The following is a 22253-nucleotide window of genomic DNA, read 5'->3' on the forward strand; positions in this document are numbered from 1 at the left end:
CTTCTCCTATTTTCCCCACAACAACAATAACCCTGTGAGGTGCGTTGGGCTGAGAGAAAGTGACTGGTTCAAAGTCACCCATCTGGCTTTCATGGCTAAGAGGGGACTAGAAATCATGGTTTCCCATTTCTAGCCTGGTACCTTAACCACTAGACCAAATTTACTAATTTGGTAAACTTACTAACATGCTAAAATTACTAATATAAACAGCAAATCCCCCTACACACACAATTCAGATTTCTCTAGTCTTGGGCATAGCATTGTTTCTCTCGTCCTCTAGAAAATAATAATGACTAAAATTTAGGTAGCATGATTGTACCTTAACTATATGATAATGTTTCATCTTTGAGAAATACTCTTGGGACTGTGTTTAAAAAACAGAACGAGCACTGAATGTTGCTCAAAATATTGGAAAAGCAATAAAAAGGGGGAAAGGAAAATTTCATTATATTTCTACATTTCTTTTAAAAAAAACCTCCAACTTAGCATTGTAATAAAATTACAAATAGCTATAATACAGTAGCTGCAATATAATAGCCAATAGGCTATTCATTAGAAAAGAGAGAGTAAACTAAGCATTTCAACTTAGCCCAATTCACATTTTTGAGTTTATGCTAGAGCTCTGCCCCCACCTTCATATCCAGTTTTTAAAGATATTTTTGGAATACTTTCCAACCTATACATTACAAAAATGAAATTGCCATTGAAATGACGCTAAGCTTTTGAATTAAAAAAAAGTTTGTTTCATAGATTCCGTTCAGTTCAGTTAAGCACTGGGCAGTTTTTTAAAAAGTAATATTTTCATTTTCCTTCCTTGGACAAAAATGGATGCTTAGAATACATGTTAAGATAAAGTCTATTTGATTAGTTTTGGTCATATTTTACAATCGATTTAATGCATGTAAATTTTGACTGGTATGAGGTACAGTAACACGTATTTGTGTGTGTGTCGGGGGGGGGGGAGGTATTTGTTTCTTCTTTAGATTTAAAACAATAGCAAAAGAGAAAACTTTTATCGGTGAAGCAGACCAAGCATGCTTACCTGTTGTAACCCTTCTAAAGGATACAAAATTATTCAGAACCAATGTAAATTATTCTATTGTAACCCTCTGCACCTCCATATTGCTAGATAGAATAAAATGTGTATTAAATTCAAATGGGGTACAAGTCTTGCTATACTGGTTCCATGAGAACACTATTGTTAATTTTGAATGTGAATTCTAATGTGCAATACAATCTCCCCCCCTACACAGAGAGAGAAGGCGAGAGAGAGGGAGGGAGAGGAGGGAGAGAAAGGGGAGGAGAGAGAGGGAGAGGGAGAGAGAGAGAGAGAGGGTGGGAGGGAGGGGGGGAGAGAGAAGCTTATTATTACAGGATTTTTTTCAGATGACTAAATTCACGTGGGAAAAAATATACTCAATGAAGTTTATGGTTAGTTACAGTATTAAAATGCTTTTGGTAGTGATGAGAACACTGAGTCAGCGGTTCTCAAACATTTTAGTCTCAAGTCCCTTTTACATTCTGAAATGTGGTTGCAGATCCCAAAAAGCATTGGTTTCTCTGTGTGTTTTTCTTTTCTTCCATTCATTCCTGGTATCCTATTCTTGGAGACTGCCTGGAGAAGTCCTTGCAGCTTTCCTTGAGAAGTTTTTTCAGAAGTGATTTGCATTTGCCTCCTTCCTAGAGTTGAGGGAAAGTAACTGGAATGGCCCAAGGTCACTTTTGGGGCTTTGTGTCTAAGGTAGGATTAAACTCACAGTCTCCAGGTTTCTAGCCCGATGCCTTAATCACTACACCAAACTGGCTCTCACCTGAATTATATACCTTGTTGCTGGTATCCTTAAGATTTATATTGACTGTTTCCCTATGACTATCATTAAGTGTTGTACCTTATGATTCTTGACGAATGTATCTTTTCTTTTATGTACACCAAGAGCGTACGCACCAAGACAAATTCCTTGTGTGTCCAATCACACTTGGCCAATAAAGAATTCTATTCTGTTCTATTCTATTCTATTCTATTCTATTCTATTCTATTCTATTCTATTCTATTCTATTCTATTCTATTCTATTCTATTCTATTCTATTCTATTCTATTCTATTCTACTAGAAATTACAATTGAGAACTTTTAAAACAGGTATTTGAACTTCGTGGACCCCCTGAAAGGATCTCAGGGATTTCCACTGTAGAGTTCGAGAATTGCAGCTGCTTGAAAGTTTGACGCTTATTAAAAAAAAAAAAAAAAAAAAAAGCAAGGGAGATTTCCTTCTTAGGGCATTTTCCCAGAGTTTTTTAAAAGCCACAACACTTAACTCCTGAGAAGATTAATTAGCACATTTCCCTTTTGCTTCAGAAGCAAAGAGGCTGGTTGGTGGTGAACCAGATTATTAACAGTAAATGTAATCCCTAACATTTACCGGCTCCTGGTGTGTGTTAACAGCTGACTCACTCCATCTATATTCCTTGGGGATGATTTAGGCTACCGCAAATGTTGCTCCTCCGAGGAGTCTGGAGCTCTGCTTTCTCCAAACCGGCGCCCTACTGGCAATTACAAGAAACATACCTTCCCAGAATCCCTATCGGTTAGAATATGTGGGTTTTAAAAACTCCTACGGCTGAAACTAACTAGACCAAGTTATAACCTCCATCAAGGGATGGATGCCGACAGGGAACGTGGAAGGGTTGCGGATGCGTGGGACGAAGGAGGCGGCCGTGATGCGGGTAAGGGAACCTGGGACTACTACCGACTTAACTGGTTTCAGTTCGCCCAGTTGAAGAGGTATACTGCCACTTATTACATTATCCAGGTTTACGGGCCCGCCCGATGACCAAAGACTCGAGTCTAGATAGTAAGAACGTGGGACTTGTTTCCTTGACTCGTGGGGTTACCAAGCCGTTGAGTCTCTATGCAGTTTTTTTCCCCCCGACCTCCGTCTGAATGCGAGACTTTTGGGGCGCTCGGTTTGGGGCTAGGGTTCCTTCCCCTCCGATGCGTCCATCCACTGCAGGGCGGGGCCTTTTAGGATGAGGGGGTGAGGGGCGGAAAAGACCGGCGTCCCTCGATCTTCGTCCTGCATTCCCTGTCCAAGGGATTGCCCCACCCCCTCCAATTTTCCTCTTGAAGTCACTGCCCAAGTACGCGAAAGCACGTTAGATAAACTCCCAATGTTTGGGATTATAGTTAGAAGGAATGAAAACATCGATCTCTCTTAACACCCCTCCCACTTCCTCAGAAGTTGAACCATATTGGGACGAGGTCCCTTTATGCGTGGGTTGGTCTCGGAACAATGGGTCCACTGGTCGTCCTCCCCCCCACCACCACCACCACCAAAGGGGATTCTATCTGACGGGTCTCTCCGGGTTAATGGAAAGTAGAGAGCGGCATCTAAGAGAACAGGATTTCTCCACCCAGATATAGTTGGTTATGCGGTGGTAGATTCAAACGTAAAATATTATTAAAAATGCCCGATCCTGAATGTTTTTGAAAAGAATAAAATCCTAGCGGCCTCTTTCTCAGGTAAATTAAAGGGTTGGGGGAGGGGGAAATGGCATAGGATGTTGCAAGATGTGCAAAAGATGTGTTGCAAGAGAGAGAGAATGAGAGAATGAGAGAGAGAGAATGGGAGAATGAGAGAGGGAGGGAGGGAGAGAGAGAGAGAGAATGAGAGAGAGAGAGAATGAGAGAGGGAGGGAGGGAGAGAGAGAGGGGGGGGGTTTCAGATCTGTTCTTATCTTCTGCAGCCCTGCTCTCTTCAGCTTCCCTTACCTTTAAATATACGATTGAGAAATATACACGATGCACACCCACTGCATTGTAAACACTCAGTTAAATAAATCTTTCAGAATTTGGGCTTTTGGAATGAGCCAAGAACTCTTTCCATGATAAATGTCTCTTTTATTTCAGAAATATATCCTAGCTTTTGTTCCTGGTTTTATGGCTTTCCTGAAAATGGCCCCAGAATGTTCTAAGTTACGGGAAACAGTCTGTTGGAAAGAGGAAGGTGGGAACATTTTTTAGATTCTTCAGGAGAGCGCCATGCCTACCACTCTGGTTTTAGAAAAAAAAAGAGGCGCTTTCTCCTGTAAAGTTTTCAGTCAAGAGATTTAGCACAAGATGATGATTGTTGCAATAATTGAGAAAAGCCATGTGGAACTGGAATGTGTGTTCCACCCGTAACCTTATATGGGTGACTCTGTTTCTCCATAATGTAGAAATTTAACAGTTGTCCATTCATAAGATGCAGGCATCCCCATCCTCATTTTGAGGGCCAAGTCATTCACAACTGATATAGAGAACATTTTAATTTAGGTAACCTTCGAACAGGAATTATGGGAAATCATTTCTCTGCCAAGGGGCAGAACTGGTTGATAAACGAAGCAGAATCATATCAAAAGATGACAGTGGAAAAGTTGCTGTTTTAAGGTTAAGGTCCTGAGGCCCAATGGAGATTCTTTACTTTTTATTATTATTTTATTTATCAAACTTGTATGCCACCCAACTTGCCAAAGGTGACTTTAGGCGGCTTACAGATATTGAATAAAATGCACTATAAAATATTAAAAACAATAAGCAAGGATCTTAAATTTAAAATTCAATTAAAACTTTAGATTCTGAAGTTAAAATTTTTAGGGGTCTGGGGGAGGCTACTCCATTGCAATAGAATATTAATTGTTTCAACAATAATTTCTTCCCACAGAGTTTAAAGAAACATTGTACTTTCCTTTCAGAAAATATGGCATGGAAACGGATGAGGAAATTTCTCCCACTAGCATCTCATATCTTCTTTTGAGTGGACATACAATCATTTAGGTTTTTTCCCCTCAGGAGGACCTGAAAATTGTTGGCCCATTGAAGAATTGTAATGTAAAATATTCAGATATTATCACTATAGAGCAGGGGCCTCTAGCGACTGCTCTTGTCTGGTGATCTTTGATCTATAGAAGTTCCATCTAGGTTCCTCATCACATATTTTAATACAATACCTACCTCACTTTGGCTGATCTCAGAAATGTCAAGGAGGATGAAGTTAGTTAATTTATTTTATTTATTAAAATTTATATTGTCTATCTCCCCTAATGCTTGGATGGGAGGCTACCAAGAATCCTCTGGGTGTTAGGCTTCACTGACAGGTTTCAAAAAATCCAGAAAAGAACAAACCACTTCTTAATATTACCCAAATAACTTCATGGATGCTTTTATGAAACCACCAGCAATCAAGCTCAGCTTGCAGAACATATTATCATTATAGGAAAAATGCTGTCTATGTGTCCCTTCGTGTAGTTTTGACTCCTAGGGACTATCTGGACAAGTCCTTAAAGTTTTCTTGGCAAGATATTTGGAGGTGGCTTGCTCTTACCTGCTTCCTAGGGCTGAGAAAGAGGGACTGGGCCAAAGTCACTCATGCTTAAGGCAGGACCAGAACTCAAATCTCCCAGGGTTTTAGCTTGATGCCTTAACTACTAGACTAAACTGGCTCTCATAGAGAAAATATTGTCACTAATTTATTTTTTGTTTTTTGTTGTTTTTTGTTCCTACTTTGACACTACCATTCTCTCTCTCTCTCTCTCTCTCTCTCTCTCTCTCTCTCTCTCTCTCTCTCTCTCTCTCTCTCTCTCTCTCTCTCTCTCTCTCACTCTTTTGTTTCTAAATGTTTTCCCTTCATATACATTTTGAATATAATACCATTCTAAAATCTATAGCTGCAGTCTAAAGTTGAAGGCAAATTCCATAGAAAACCCAGTGGTCAACAATTTCCATGCCATGAAAATACCCTGTTGAGTCCAAGAAGTTACTTGCAGTTGAACTTTATTCAAGGGAGATTTTACTTTTTCGTGTAAATCTGTATTAGGGGGAGCCCAAATTTGTTTTCTAATGACCTGATTCTTTCACATTTCACAGGAGTTTATATAGGATTTCCACATTACACAAAACATACCATCAAAATTTAAAGGTGTTTTTCTGAATGGGAGGGAACCCTTCAATAATGTGACAGGAAGATTTCCTCAAATCTGATTTCTGTTTTAAGTGTAGGGTATTCAAAAATATACTGTATATTTGGTCTTTCCTCCCCCCTCCCATTTTAAAAAAGAAGGCTTACACCATACGTTACAGGAGTTTGAGCTTTACTCTTCGAAGAGTTGTTCAAGTTAAAACATGGATAGCACAACCCTACACTGCTTAGAAATAAACTCTACAGAGATCAATGACTCTTAGCCCTTATATCTGCCCTTTAAGATTATAACTTAATTTATTTATATTCTCCTGGTCTGAATCTATCCTCACAAAGTATTAAAAACATTACCTACTTGGATGCAATCTGGTTGAATCACTGGAGAAAAGACAGATTTCTTCATATAGTAATATAGGAAATACTGTTAAGATGATATAGTACAGTATTGGTCCACCTGACCCAGTAGAGCCTGCTCTGCGTGGCAGGAGCTCTCTAAGTTTCAGAGACGGGACTTTTTTTCACCCTGCTTGGAGACTGATGGGAAGGATTAAAGCTGGGATTTTCAACACTTAATAGTTGCTGCTTGGGAAATAAATGAAAACCTCAGTTTTGAAGTTGGCAGAAACTTCAGTTTATTACCATTGGAATAAGATAGCCTCCTGGGATTTACTGCTAAATCTACATGTACACGTTTAGTATTGCAGAGTTTCCTGCTCCCCCTTCTGCCCTCCCTCAAGCTTTTGGAAGTACATAGCACAAAGTACATTTCAATCTCATTCTGACTGTCATCTGGAATTTCCCCAAAATTCTTCTTGCAAGAGGAAATCTTACCAAAGTTAAATATAAAAAAATTTTTTTTTCTTCCTAGCATTTTCCTGAAAGTGCAGAGGCTATGTTTTTTGGATCAATTGAGAGTTGATCCATTGGTTGCAACAAGCAGTGATCCACTGGCTTGCCCTCATGGGCTGAGAGACAGCAATTGGCCAAAGTCACCCTGCCATGCCTAAGGTGGGACTAGAACTCACACGTCTCCTGATTTCTAGTCTAGTGGCTTTAACCACTAGACCAAAGTGGGTATTACTATTCCCTTCAAGATCAGATTATCAATGTATTTCAGCTAGTAAAAGAAGCATGTATGGGGTAACAAGTTTTCTCCAGATTAATGAGTTCCATCTCTGTCTTGATCAGGTGCAAACATCTGGAATTCCATAAGGCCACAAAAATTGTTTTATTGATTGGATAAAATAATATAAATAATCAATAATATTGATTAAAATAAAATTGTACTTTTTTAAAGCCAAAGTTCTCTAGGAGTTCACATGACTATCGTACCTGTATGTTTTAGCTCCATTATGATATGTCTTGTGCCTCCATTATGAGATACTTGGTGGTAAAGAGGTAAAATTGGTGGTAAAATTAAATTAGGTACCTCTTAAACATTTCTTGGTAAGCTATTTGTGCATAAATTAATAGCCATTATATTATGCAGTTGTGATGAATTCTGTTAATTAGGAGGAGAAGGAAGAAAAAGAAGAAGTCATCCAAATTTGTACATCTCAATATTTTGCAAAAATAATGAGCAGTTATTTGCAGCAATACTTTTTCATCAGCTTTAGTGTTACTCAAATAATCTTTCCCATAGTTCAAGGGAAAGCTTGGTCACTCTTTTTTTGACCCATTGAATGATCAAATCAAGGTGCCATCTGACTATAGTTAGTAAAGAAATCATACATTCCATAAACCGCATGTATTCATTCTGAAAGCAAAGAAAAAATAATGAAGAAATAATTTAGTGTTCCTCTGTTCTGGGGCAAAACGTATCAGTATGTGAGCTTACATAAGAAAAAGACTGCTTGCAGACAGAATGGTTTCAGAGAGTTAGATCCCCAACATATTATGTGAATGGTTTTAATATTAAGAATTAAAAATCCACAGCTGGGAAATATGTACATTAGGCCAGATCAAAATAAAGTAAAAAGCTTTCCAAATTTTTTCATTGGGTGAGGAAGATCCAAAAAAACTTGGCCAAATACTTTAGGTGTGAAATAGGACATTCAAAATCAGCCCAAGATGATGGTTGTAAAATGGATGCAGAGTCAAAGTTTAGCATCCAGGGGCACAACAATTGTTGCTTCTTCCTGACTGAAAACGCAAAAGCTACTTATTCCATCTATTTATTATCTTAAGTAATCCATTTATGTGCTTTGTCCACTAGAAAGCAGAAATCATGGTCTTTCTATGAATAACACTTGAAAGTAATAGAGTAAATAATTTAATGAAGTACTATAAATACTATTCATTTATGTTATACACTGATGCCAAATGTATAAAAGTTTAAAGACTTTCCAGTGTAGCAGTAATACGACCAATCAATATAATAAACTTAGTGAAGAAATATTAAGTTCTGCTAATGTCCCAAGTGAAATCCTTGAAACAGGGTAGGATTTTTTTTCTCAGACATAATTTGTTGAAGGCTTCTGAGTATAATGTTTTAATTATGAGCGTCATTAGATGAGAGCCTGGAACAATCAACAAACTTTATGGCAACGAAATGCCGTCAACAGGTAAGAACCCATTGCTACTGAGGGCTAGTGTGGAGATAAAAAATGATTCTGAAGTGCCATAAAGACAGATTGATGGCAGCCAACATATTAATGAACCTACAGCCCATTGCATTATGTGCTTTATGTGTTATCATAGAACAGAACAGAACAGAACAGAACAGAACAGAACAGAACAGATTGAGCTGGAAGGGACCTTGCAAGTCTTCTAGTCTAGCCCACTGCTCAAGCAGGAGAATCTATACCATTTTAGATAAGTGACTAAAGAGTTTAGACTCTAAACTCTTCTTAAAAACATCTATTGATGGAGCACCCACGATTTCTGAAGGCAAGCTGTTCCACCGGTCAAATGTCCTCATTGTTAGGAAGTTTTTCCTTAATTCCAGGTTGCTTCTGTCTTTGATTAGTTTCCAACCATTGTTTCTTGTCCTGCCCTCTGGTGCTTTGAATAATTTGACCCCCTCTTCTTTGTGGCAGCCCCTCAAATACTGGAATACTGCTATCATCATACTGCTAATTCTTCTTTTCTTTAGATTAGCCAAATCCAAATCCTGCAGTCGTTCTTCCTATGTTTTAGTCTCCAGGCCTTTGATCATCTTTGTTGTTCTTCTCTGAACTTTTCTGATTGCTCATTGGCTCTCTATATGAAAAGAGGGGGGGGGAAACCCCAATGCAAATATCCAAGGAAAAAGCCATTGTGACCTGGTGTTTAATCTGTTCTTCTCCAAAATATGACATCTCAAGCAAAATCGTCTGTGAAATAGGTTAAAATCCACCAAAGTATAGAGTAATAAGGAGGGTGGGAGAATAATCTGAATTAGAGGTACATGCTGTCTGATAACCCACATCCCATTCCTTCCCCACCTCTTTTTCTCTAGATTTCAGATGCCCAAAGTCCTTGTCTTTTGAGGCAGGCAACATCCATGTCAGTCCTAAAAGAGCTTTTATCTTAGACCATTTCCATACTAAGAGGTTGGACTGTGTTATAATGTCATCCAGCTATGTATCACTGCTGGATACAAGTTTTATAGTGGTCAGAAATGCTCAGGTGATATTGTAAGAATATATAGATCTTTAGTGTGGTCTTGGCCATAGTTCAAAAAAATGGGGAGGGGGAACTAAACTTATCCCTCTCCTCACCCACCCAATAAGGCACCTATGTATACTTTCTGTAGCTCCTCCCCTCAAAGAATGGAAGATTTCTACAAAAAAACTGATCTCCCCCCCACCCCCTCAGCTCAATAAAGTATTGGGTGACTGTCCTGTCTTTGAATCTTTGGTTGTCATGAGTAAGACTTTTCTTCTGGGATCTGTTTCAGGTGAATCATCTGTTATTGATGGTTATTACAGTCTTGCTGTGAAGATTCTAAGAAGAAGACTTGTAGAGGCAGTCACATAAATAATCTCTCTCTTCTTTCCAATTTACAGGAAGAAATATTTGTTATGCTTATGTACTCCGCTACGGAAATTACCTTGGTGAAGAAAACCTCCCAATTTGATATATAGATTCCTGTAAAGAATAAGAGATGATTAGAAATCTTTTTGTTTTTATTTTACCCCTGTGAGCAGGGTTTATCCAATGAGAACAACTTTCTGGAAATGAAAAGAGTAGCTTGTGATCTTAATTTAATGCTTTAAACTGATAATGTTCAATGTCAAGTTTTCTCTTAAACATGACAACATCAACTTGTGGTTCTGAATGAACAACTCAGGTCAAAAATTGAATGTTCACTTTTCTCAGCCACAATGCTTCGAAATTGTTCATCACAACATAGAGTCATGGGGACAGATCTAGACACGTCTGGCATACACTTAATTTCTCTGTACCAGATTGATGGCTACAGCTGATGACTGCTAGTTCGATGATGAACTGTTTCAGTAAGAAACAGTGTGATTAACACATCAATTGAGGAAAATTGCTACAGACATATAGTGACTAGATGCCTAAATTTTTAATGAAGAAATGACATATGAGGAGAGTCAGCTCAAGAAGGGTATCTAGCAAGGCAATTAAGAAACTTGTCTTCTTTATGATATTGATAGACTCCAAATCTTTATAGCCCTAGCCAACCTGGTCTATAGTCAGGGAATGATCTTGCAGATTTTGGAAGCCTCACCCAAATTACCATTTAAATTTAGTCATCAAATACTTTGATTAGGGAAATGGACAATTCAGTCTTTTAGAAGTGGTCATGTTTTCTTTGATGCAGTGATTTCATGCTACTACCATCCACTGGAGCTACCATATCTTGGGTGCACAATTCCAGATGACCAGCAGATGGCAGCCACAGCGGTATTCTGGTTCTTTGCTGCTATCTAGTGGTTTTCCAAATTGGTAGCCCTACTGTAAGAGAGCCTGTTTGATGTAGTCGTTAAGGCACCAAGCTACAAACTGGGAGATGGTGAGTTCTAGTCCTGCCTTAGCCACAAAGTCAGCTGGATGACCTTAGGCCAGCCTTCTGTCTCAGCCCTAGGAAGCAGGCAATGGGAACCATTTCCAAAAGGTTGCCAAGAAAACAGGCAGTCACTAGAAGGCACTCACACACATAAAGCCCTACTATGCACAAAGGCAAGCTAGGACAACTCAAAGAGGGGAAAGGGCCACAGAGATACATATTACTAAATGCTTGTTCTGTCTTTAATATGCTGCTCATTTCTTTGGGCTATTTAAAATTCTACTGGCGTTTTGAGAGAGGAGTATTCAGTGGTTAAAGAAGAGGTTTTTTTTTTCTCCTCAGCCTTTGCTTTTCTAAAATCTTTCCATGCTGTGATCCCATCTTAACATATTGTTACTCAAAGAAACATTAGGTACAATGTGGCTCCCGCCCTCTTCCCCCCCCCAACAGATGTATTTATTTATTTATTGGTTCGATTTATATGCTGCCCTTCTCCGGAGATTCAGGGCGGCTTACAATGCGTTAAGCAATAGCCTTCATACTTTTGTATATACCTGCTTAGTAGGGCTTTCGGCCTCCCCTAAGCGGTGTTCTTTTTTATACAAAGTCAGTTTATTGCCCCCTCATTTTACCTACCTCGGAAGGATGGAAGGCTGAGTCAACCTTGAGCCTGGTGAGATTTGAACTTGCAGTAATTACAGGCAGCTGGTGTTACTTAACAGTGCTTTAATCTGCTGCACCACCAAGGCTCTTATAGAGTATATGTAGAGTTTCAAACGACACAAAAAGAAGCAACTTGTACTTTCCTTAATAGATATAAACTATTCATTGATAAGGGGAGTTTTTGCAATTTGATTTTGCATTCTTAGGTCGGCAAACATTTACTGTAGACCTCAGTGAACCAAATGGCGCTTCCGTTGGGCGACACTTGATCTGGGTGGCAAGAAGTCAGAGCACCACTAGTTGGCAGCAGAGAGTTAAAAGCTTCTTTGCTACCATCTACTGGTAATACTAGTTGACTGGATTTGAGCAACCCAGATTGAATAGCCTTAACTCAAGCATGAATAGTTTGGAGAGGGTTGCAGTATCAAGTTGGCCTGCCTGCCAAAAGTAATAGGACAAATTCACCAGGGAAAGCCACAGACAACTTTTCCTTCTCCTTTTGGTTCCGATGGCTCATTTAAGAATTTTGGGCCCAAGTATATTTTATGGTTTATGTTTTCATTCCCCCCCCCAACCAACTTCTCCCTTGGTACATGCCTCTCCCTTTCCCCAGCAGTCTTTTATTTTATTCTTAGTTTAAATTCTAATTAATTTTTAAGTATCTGTTTATTCCTTCTCCTGCTGGGAAATGGCGCTAGTTTAGCCCAATATCCTCCTCCCCCTTCTCGTTTTTCCCTCCACTTTCTATCTAAAGCAGGCAGTTCAATAAATAACTTTAATGAGGGTAGTTTAATTGCTTTTGGATGTTGACTGTAGACGAAACGTTGGGCTGAATTATATCACAGAACTGAAATGGAGGGGTCTGAGTTTACTTTTCTGGTTATTATTATTATTACTATTCAAGCTGCCCCAACTGTCTTCATAAATATTTTTCTCTCTTCTCGGTTTGAAAATGCGGTTACATTGTCGGACGGGGCCCGAAAAGGTCATGAGCAAAGCTCTATTTATGTATGGTTTCCCCCCCCCCCTTTATTGACCTTAGCCAGTGCCAGGAATGAGGCAGATTTGGAGAAGGGGATCGCTAATTCTCTCCCGGAACCTCTCCGCTCTTTTTCTTTACCCCCGCCCTCCCTTTTCCCGGGAGCTGACTTTTCCCGCCAGTTTTTAATTCTCCACCTAAATCCCCCATAAACATGTCAGTAGGGAGAGACTCCGAGTCACGCCGGCTGAGTAACGGACCTGCCTATCTAACCAGGCCGTGGATTATGAGCCGGGGAAGGGCATCCATTTAAGAGAGAGACACGGAGACGGAACGCCGGGCTCCGTGCTGGCTCGGGAGAAGGCAGGCAGGCAGGCATGGATTGGAGGAGGGGGGGGGATTAAAATTGATGGCGAGGCGCGGTGTTATCAATCATAAAGCGTCTGGAGCCTGCCTGATGAGTCACGGTGAAAAGGGGGCTGCGGAGCTGAGCAACTGAGCAATGGTTGCTTTCGCGCCGGAGGGCTGATGCTGCGCCTGGGAAGGTTCCGCAGGCAGGCTGGCAGGCTGGCTCAATTGCGCGTCGCCTGCCCGCCTTCTGCTCAACCAGTCACAGGGAGAGAGAGAGAGAGAGGGCCAAAGAGGATGATGGTAACATGGAGGGAGCGTCTGGGTAATTGAAGGGTGAGCGAAATTAGTTACTGAGAGAGTCCGGGGTGACTTGCAGATAGAGAGTCAAGGAGTCCCTAGTTCGGAGACACAGAAGTGTATAAAGATAGGCTCTCTCTCTCTCTCTCTCTCTCTCTCTCTCTCTCTCTCTCTCTCTCTCCTTCTCCCCCTCCCTCCCTCCCTCTCTCTTTCTTTCTCTCCCTCCCTATTTCTCCCTCCCTCCCTCTCTTTCTTTTCCCCTCCCTCTCTCCCTCTCTTTCTCCCTCTTTCTTCTTCCCTCCCTCTTTCTTTCTCTCTCTTTCTCTCCTCCCTCCTTCTCTCTCTCTGTGTGTCTCTCTCCTCCCTCTTCCCCCTCCCTCCCTCCCTCCCACATCTGGAGTGTGACAAACATGTCCACATTCCAAATCCCAGTGTGTTGTAGTCTGATATGTGGAAGTCTCTCTTGACTATGGTAGACCATTATGAGGAGAAGCAAGAATGGATCTGCCTATGAAAGATTAAAGGATAAGTTTTGGTGCCAAAACAGATTTCTGTCCTCGGCATGTACCCAGAGACGCTCTTGTTCATTCCCCAGCGTTTCCATTTTTCATCTTCTCAAACTGTTCTTCATTTGGCTTTTCTGGTAAGCCAGTTTCATCTCGTAAATAGTAAGCCTTCCTGCTGCGCTAGCTTCAGTGCATATTTTTCACCGTCCTTCAGATATTCTTCCAATGCCATCCTTCTTCAAATGTCTGGTGCATTTGCAATATTCCGTGCCCATCTTTTTTGTTTGATAAGTAGAGTCTGTCAATGTCACTGCGTAGATGCAGGGCATGATTTAGTGTCATTATTTTTCTGATCTTCCTATCCAAGGCTTTTAGTTCTGCTTGAATCCACTCCACTATTCCAGCTGTGTATCTAATACAGTGTTGGTGTATAAGGCCTAATTTGTCAAAAATTAGGCCTAATTTGTAGAAAATACATTAAAAATGCCTAATTTGAGTCCGTTAGTGTGTTACCCTTCCCAACTGTATTTGTAATATTACAAATTATGAATTTCACAAGAAATGAGAAATATTTATGCGATCAAAATTCTGGCACTTCACACCTAGCTTTGCCAAGGATGCAGACTTGTTCTGTGGAAGATTGTCTTCCAAGACAAGCAAAACAGGAAAACTTACTAGTGACTGTGATTGGGATCCATCAAAAACCAGCCTTTAAAAAAAAAAACTACTTTCAGCCTGTACCTCCTTAGAATATATTTTTAATCTTGTATTCTTTCAGACGGGTTATTTTAGGTGAGTCCATATGTTGCATGTCTACAAACCTAAACATGAACACTATTTGTGACATGGGAATGTGAACTATATTGTTTTCAGAAAGAGAAATATGTCAACAGATACTTTTCTTTTTCTTGGCTCTCCCCTTTTCAATCTCATATGCTTTATAATCTCAGTCTGTTCTTCTTTCCCTGTATTGGGGTTTGAACATCTCATTTTAAAGAACTTAAAAATTATATTTTTCAATCAACCAAACTACAAGTCTAAAAGAAAGTACGTAAGAAGTGCTATGATACATACAGTGCATACAGTACATTTAATATTGTATGCCACCGAGGGTTGCCTCATGGTAAGATGGGCAGCCAATAAATTAAATTAAATAAATAAGGAAGTGTTGTTGCAGATTATTTATCTTTCTATAAATAACTGAGATAAGAGTGTGGATATAAGGAAAGATACAGCTGAAAGGAGCCAAATGTCTCTTGTGTCATTCTACCTGATTTAGAGTAGTGGCAGTCATTTAGCTATGGTGGATCTCAGTTTCAGTTAAACATTTAAAAGGACAATGGTTTGTTAACTCCCTTGGAAAAAGGAAACAAGGAAACAAGTACCTTGGCCTATTCAGCATTTTTTTTATATTTAACACCAATTTCCCTCAGTTGAGAGGCACCATGAATAAGCAATCTACCCAACCTCCTGTCTTCCATATATTTCAGACTATGATCCCTGTGCTCTGTGACCATTCATCATGCTGACTGGATGATGGAATGTATAGTTCTAAATATAAGTGAGGATATTTCAGTTTCTGTATGTTGAAAAGGCAACATGGCAGACAGTACTCTGAAGTATGTGTTTGAGGTCTGTCCGACTCTGCCACCATTTTAGTTTAATATTTTAGAATTGTAACTAGGATGCTTAACAAAGAAATAAGGGTCAAAGGTGTATAAGAAATGTTGAGTTACGTTCCAAAAATTTCAAACTTAACTAAGGTGTGAAGAAGTTTGCATTTATCATAAGTGGGCAGATAAGAAGCTTTTACCCTCTTTGGAAAGCCAGTAGTATTCCCACCTTAAAATCCTGGATGAAGGATATATCTATACTGTATATATAAGGATGTACTTTTGGTCCAAAGCTACGGAAAATGTGATCAATATGATTCTATGTAGACAAGATTCAATTCATTGTTTTAAGATTTCAGTACTGTCATATGTTTAATCATTCTAATATGCTTTTTTTTTTTTTTTTTAAAGTTTACTTATTTTTCTGGTTTGTTTAGTTCTCTGTATCACCATTTATTAATGCACATGGTTATTTTTTTTCTTTTTCTTTTCTGTTACTCATCAAAAAGCAATCAGAACATTTATTTTTACAAATGGGCATGAGTGGGATAGACTGTTATGCCCAGAGTCTACTTCCCCGAGTCCACATAAGTTCAGTCCATGACCTAGAATAATTAGGGGGTTTTCCCCCCTTGCTTTTTGGTCTTATAAATTGCCTGGAAAAGTCATCCCAAGAAAGTAGGATAGTGTTTCTCAATCTTGGCAACTTTAAGATATGTGGACATCAATTCCTCAATTCTGGCTGGGGAATTCTGGGCATCGATATCTACGCAACTTAAAATTGCCAAGATTGAAAAAAACAACAAACTTATAATGCTTTTGTGAATAATTCAGGATACCTAGGAGGAGAAGACAGTACATTTGATGAAGAAAATAAAATGTGGTGTTGTGGACTAAGATTTTGTTGCAGTGAATATCCTTTCCGGAGATCTCTAGGGCTGTATTTTGAAGTCACATAAAATTCCTGTGAGATAGTGCATTGGAAAAGACTGAATAACCTGGCTTCCATTATGTACGCAACTCAGGAAGAAGAGAACTTATTCCCTCTTGAGTTCAGCTGAACTCTTATATGTATCCCCCTCCCTGAAGTAATTTTGCATGATTAGCAATTCAAAAATAGAGATGTGGTAAGATTAAATAAATAAGTGCAGCCATATTTGTTACATTCAATATGAGAGAGTCGTACACATATATTGTATGACTGTTTTCTTGTGTGATATCTACAGGGCCATCTAAAAGTTTGCGCATTGTTTTTAATTTTGAATATTTCAATATAAATCTGATTTCAGTTATGATCTGCTCTCCTACAACTAAAGAGAACCCAATTAAACACATTTATTTATTTATTTTATTGAATTTGTATACCGCCCTACTCCCGAAGGACTCAGGGCGGTGCACAGCCATGGAATAAAACATATAAATACAAAATTTAAAATAGATTAAAACGAAATTAAATAATTTGGCTGAACAAATTTAAAACCCCAACAATTTAAAACCAAATTTAAAATTTCCATTTAAAAAGGGGAAAAGCTTAGGTCAGGCCGGCTTGGTGAAATAGAAAGGCCTTAAGCGCGCGACGGAAGGTACGCAGATCCGGGATCCTCCGTATCTCTGGGGGGAGCTCGTTCCAGATCGTAGGTGCCCCCACAGAGAAGGCTCTCCCCCTGGGGGCCGCCAGTCGGCATTGTTTGGCCGACGGCACCCGGAGGAGCCCCTCTCTATGGGAGCGTACTGGTCGGTGGGAGGCTATTGGTGGTAGCAGGCGGTCCCGTAGATAACCAGGTCCTAAGCCATGGAGCGCTCTAAAGGTGATAACCAAAACCTTGAAGCGCACTCGGAAGACCACCGGGAGCCAGTGCAGCTCGCGCAGGAGAGGTGTTACATGGGAGCGCCACGTCGCTCCCATCACCACCCACGCGGCCGCACTCTGCGCCAGTTGGAGCCTCCGAGTGCACCTCAAGGGGAGCCCCATGTAGAGAGCGTTACAATAGTCCAGACGGGAGGTGACGAGGGCATGAGTGACCGTGCGTAACGAGTCCCAATCCAGAAAGGGACGCAACTGGCGGATCAGGCGAACCTGATGAAAAATCCTCCCGGTCATGGCCGTCAAGTGCTCTTCTAAAGACAGCCGTGAATCCAGGAGGACGCCCAAGTTGCGAGCCCTCTCTGTGGGGGCCAATGATTTGCCCCCAATAGTCAGCGATGGCACCAGCTGACTATATTGGGACGTCGGAAACCACAGCCACTCGGTCTTGGATGGGTTGAGCCTGAGCCTGTTCCTCCCCATCCAGATCCGTACGGCCTCCAGGCACCGGGACATCACTTCAAGGGCATCGTTGGGGTGGTCTGGGGTGGAGATGTACAGCTGGGTGTCATCAGCGTACTGATGGTACTCCACCCCGAAACCACGGATGATCTCACCCAGCGGCTTCACATAAATGTTGAACAAAAGGGGTGAGAGAACCGACCCCTGTGGCACCCCACATATAAGGGGCCTCGGGATCGACCTCTGCCCCCCCGTCAACACAGACTGCGACCGGTCGGAGAGAAAGGAGGAGAACCACCGTAGTACGGTGCCTCCCACCCCCAACTCTTCCAACCGGTGCAGCATGATACCATGGTCAATGGTATCAAAAGCCGCTGAGAGGTCTAACAGGACCAGGACAGAGGAGCACCCCCTGTCCCGAGCCCTCCAGAGATCATCCACCAACGCGACCAATGCCGTTTCCGTGCTGTACCCAGGCCTGAAGCCCGACTGGAACGGATCTAGATACGTCGTTTCATCCAGGTACTGGGGAAGCTGTCGTGCAACCACACTCTCAACAACCTTCGCCACAAAGCGAAGGTTGGAGACTGGACGATAGTTAGCCAATACTGCCAGGTCCAGGGAAGGCTTCTTGAGGAGAGGTCTCACCACCGCCTCTTTCAAGGCGGCGGGAAAGACACCCTCACCCAATGAAGCATTTATAATCCCCTGGAGCCAGCCTCGTGTCACCTCCCGGGAAGCCAGCACTAACCAGGACGGGCACGGGTCCAACAAACATGTGGTCGCATTCAGTCTGCCCAGAATTCTGTCCACGTCCTCAGGGGTCACAGGATCAAACTCATCCCAGATAACATTCTCAGGACCTGCCTCCGTCATCCCCGCTGGATCTACCCAGTCGGAGTCCAGATCTTCCCGAATCTGAGTGATTTTGTCATACAGATACTGAACAAAATCCTCGGCTCTTCCCTCCAAGGGGTCCTCCCGCGCTTCCTGGTGGAGCAGGGAGCGGGTCACCCTAAACAGGGCGGCCGGGCGATTATCTGATGACGCAATAAGAGCAGCATAATGAGTACATTTTGCTGCTTTTATCGCCACTAGGTAATTCTTAATATGAGCTCTTACCAGTGTCCGGTCAGATTCAGCACGACTGGCCCTCCAACTACTCTCTAGGCGTCTTTTCCGGCGCTTCATCTCCCTTAGCTCCTCAGTGAACCAAGGAGCCAGGTGAGATCGGCACCGGGTCAGAGGCCGCAAAGGCACGACTCGATCCAGAGCTCCAGCAGCCGCCCTATCCCAGGCGGCCACTAGGTCTCCAGTCGAGGCGTGAGCCAGAACCTCAGGGATTGGCCCAAGCTCCATCTGGAACCTATCAGGTTCCATCAGGCGCCTGGGGCGGTACCATCTTATCGGTTCCGCCTCCCTGCGGCGGGGTGCAGCGGTTCGAAGGTCAAGGCGAAGGAGAGAGTGATCCGACCATGACAAGGGCTCGATGACTATATCCCCTATCTCAAGATCACTCAGCCACTGTCCAGAGACAAAAACCAGATCCAGCGTGTTTCCCCCCACGTGTGTAGGGCCATTAATTAACTGGGTTAGGTCCATAGCCGTCATGGAAGCCATGAACTCCCGAGCCACCTCAGATGCCTCACTCACGGACGGCAGGTTGAAATCCCCCATGACCATAAGTCTGGGGGTATCAACCGCCACCGCGGCGATGACATTGAGAAGCTCGGGCAGGGCTGCTGCCACGTGGCAGGGAGCCAGGTACGTGATCAGCAGACCCATCTGAACCCCATGACCCCACTTCACGAAGAGAGACTCACAGCCGGCTGTCTGAGGGACAGTGGCCTCCCTCGGCCTAAGACCTTCTCTAATAACAACCGCTACTCCACCACCCCTCCCCTGTGACCTCGGCTGATGGAATGCGTGGAAGCCTGGTGGGCACATTTCTACCAGAGGGACCCCTCCCTTCGGGCCCAACCAGGTCTCCGTAATACCCGCCAGGTCTGCTCCCCCCTCCTGAACAAGATCACAAATGAGGGGGGCTTTATTTACTACAGACCTGGCGTTGCACAACATCAGTCGCAGGCCCAGGCCCTGAGGGTCTGTGCAACCTGGAGAACGAGTGGAGCCTTGGGGGCCGGAGCGCGCCACCGCTCGAAGACAGCGGGCACGCGCTCCCTCCACATGATATGGCCCCCTGCTCCCGCCATATCTACCCCTCCCACTCACAGTACCGATGGTAAAAACACAATCTGGACAAGCTCGACCCCCCCCATCACCCCCGGATCCCCCACCCCCCCTGCCGCGCGTCATGGCCAGGCCCGACCCTCCCCTTAGTGGGTTATCCCCCAAACCCACTGCTCTAGTTCGAATCCTACCCTCCCCCCCCCGGGACCCCTTAAAAATTTATCTAAAAATTTACTCAGAAAACCCCTCAGCCCCCTCTTTGCCACATGCCACCTCTCTGGGTTCCAAAGCCCGTCATTGAGGTAGGCCCTCGATAACCTGGAGGGCCAGGCTTGCGAGAGGGGGGAGTCTCGCAGACCAAGAAACTGAGACCTTAAATACATCAAAAGCCCTGAGGTAGTAGTGAGGCATGGCCAAGGGCTCCATTATGATAGTCCAAAAATTGTCCAGGGAAGAAAACAAGGCAGGTTGACCATAACAAGAGAGTCTCCACTGTCCTCTCACGGCAGTGGCGGAGTCCTATGTTCCAGCCAGCTCAGGGTAATCCTCCAACCAGCCTCTCACGCTGGTCGGCCAACTGGTCATGGGGAGATGGTGCATCCCATTCGGTGGTGAAACGATGATAAGATACCGGCTCCGTTCAACCTCCTGTAAACTGCCATTTTTCCATACAGCAAGCGTACTAGATGACAAACAGAGCCAGGTCCCAAAGTCTCTGGGAAACTGTCCATAATGTTCGTACAGGCGGTGTATAGCTAGGTAGTACAGGCAAGCAGGTGGATGGAAAACAGGTGGGAACCGTCTCCACGAAACAGAAAACCGGCAGGGCAAGCATGTTAGATTAGTTATCGGGCCTAATAATGGCCCGGTGGGGGAAGGAGGAGGGGGGGGAGGGTTGTCCGAGGCGCCGCAGTTACCACTCCGACCACCTCTGAACCCTCCTTAGCCCCCCCCCCAGGTCTCCGACCACCCTAACTATGCCTGAAACATGACTGAAAAGCGTATTTGTTCATTTATTCATTGAGGGAAAGGATCTAAAGTTATATATTTATTTGTGGCAAAAGAAAACTAGGGTTTTCTGTTTATTTGAAGGAGAAATTAGAGCCAGAGATTTTAATCAGAACATAGAACATAGAATAACAGAGGTTATTCTAGTCCAACCCTCTGCGCAGGCAGGAAACCCTACACCACTTCAGACAAGTGGTTATCCAACATCTTCTTAAAAGTTTCCAGTGTTGGAGCATTCACAACTTCTGGAGACAAGTTGTTCCACTGATTAATTGTTCTAACTGTCAGGAAATTTCTCCTTAGTTCTAAGTTGCTTCTCTTCTTGATTAGTTTCCACCCATTGCTTCTTGTTCTACCCTCAGGTGCTTTGGAGAATAGTTTCACTCCTTCTTCTTTGTGACAGCTCCTCAAATATTGGAAGACTGCTATCATGTCTCCTCTAATCCTTCTTTTCATTATATTAGACATACCCAATTCCTGCAACCTGCAAAAGTTCTTCATATGTTTTAGCCTCCAGGGATCAAAGGGATGCTAATTAGCTATGAGTCTGGAAGAACAAGAACATAAATTGTGTGTATTCATGGTCAAAGTCTAACCTTCGCAACAAAGATATGTGGAAGTGTGTCATGACTCAACAAAGGAGGTTCCTGAGGACCTCCAAAAAACAGTTATTGAAGCTCACTAAGGTTAGAAAAGGTTAGAAAAGAGTTTGGACTCCATTAGAGCACCATAGGGTATATTGTGTACAAATGGAGGCAATTCAATATTGCTACTTTCCCCAGGAGCAGTCGATCAACCAAGACCACATCAAGAGAAGGGTGTAACACTTTAATAATTTCAGTGAATTTTCATTTCACAAGCTGTATAGTGAAAAGACTGGTTGTCATGCATCTTTGTAGGATTTTCCTCTTTTACAAAAACTTCAACTTAATACTGGATGCAGAATGAGGAAAAATGGCTATTTAGTTTAGTTTGTCATTTATATTGGTTTAAAGTTTTAAACGTTAGAGCTTTTAAAAGGCTGGCTTGAGCCCATCAAGGTGTATTTAAATTTAATAAATGAATGAATAAATAAATATTGGTAGAACTCAGTTAATGTTATTTACCAACTCTTGATCTGATAGAAAGGTAAATAGGTATAATTTTTGCTGCTCTTATTGGTGATCTATAATAAAGTAACAGCCCAATGAAGTAAGGAGTTCTTTCTTATTAATTGTAGGCCAAGTAAAGGAAAGGGTAAATTCTCTAGGGTTGCAGTTCTCCTCCCATTCTCTCATTTGCCAGTGGGGAAAAATATTCACCCATCACTCTTCCTAACATAGGGTTGGGCATGTTTAGGCAAATTATGTATCTGCAGGTATCATGACAATCAGAGCTGGGGTCACTTTAAATGTGTTCACTAAAATTGAACAGCAAAATAATTATATTCATTAAAATAAAGTTTTACTTTTTACTCCCACTCTACTTTTAA

General features: G+C 42.2%; 1 protein-coding gene and 1 long non-coding RNA gene across 2 annotated transcripts in view; one reads left to right on the plus strand and one right to left on the minus strand.

Moving 5' to 3' along the window:
• LOC148115330 (uncharacterized) overlaps positions 1-22253 on the plus strand; it is a 47150-nt gene that overhangs the window by 20726 nt on the left and 4171 nt on the right. The gene's annotated exons all lie outside the window — the stretch shown is intronic.
• On the minus strand, positions 11775-19663 carry LOC148115331 (uncharacterized). Its single transcript, XM_087888198.1, has 2 exons — positions 17935-19663; positions 11775-11842 (listed from the first exon to the last, which is right to left on the minus strand). Exons 1-2 carry the CDS (start codon positions 19661-19663, stop codon positions 11775-11777), a joined length of 1797 nt encoding a protein of 598 aa, XP_087744324.1.

This window comes from Pantherophis guttatus, chromosome 2 (assembly GCF_059756535.1).
Source record: "Pantherophis guttatus breed Tessera chromosome 2, ASM5975653v1, whole genome shotgun sequence".
In the NCBI taxonomy this organism is placed as follows: Eukaryota; Metazoa; Chordata; class Lepidosauria; order Squamata; family Colubridae; genus Pantherophis; species Pantherophis guttatus.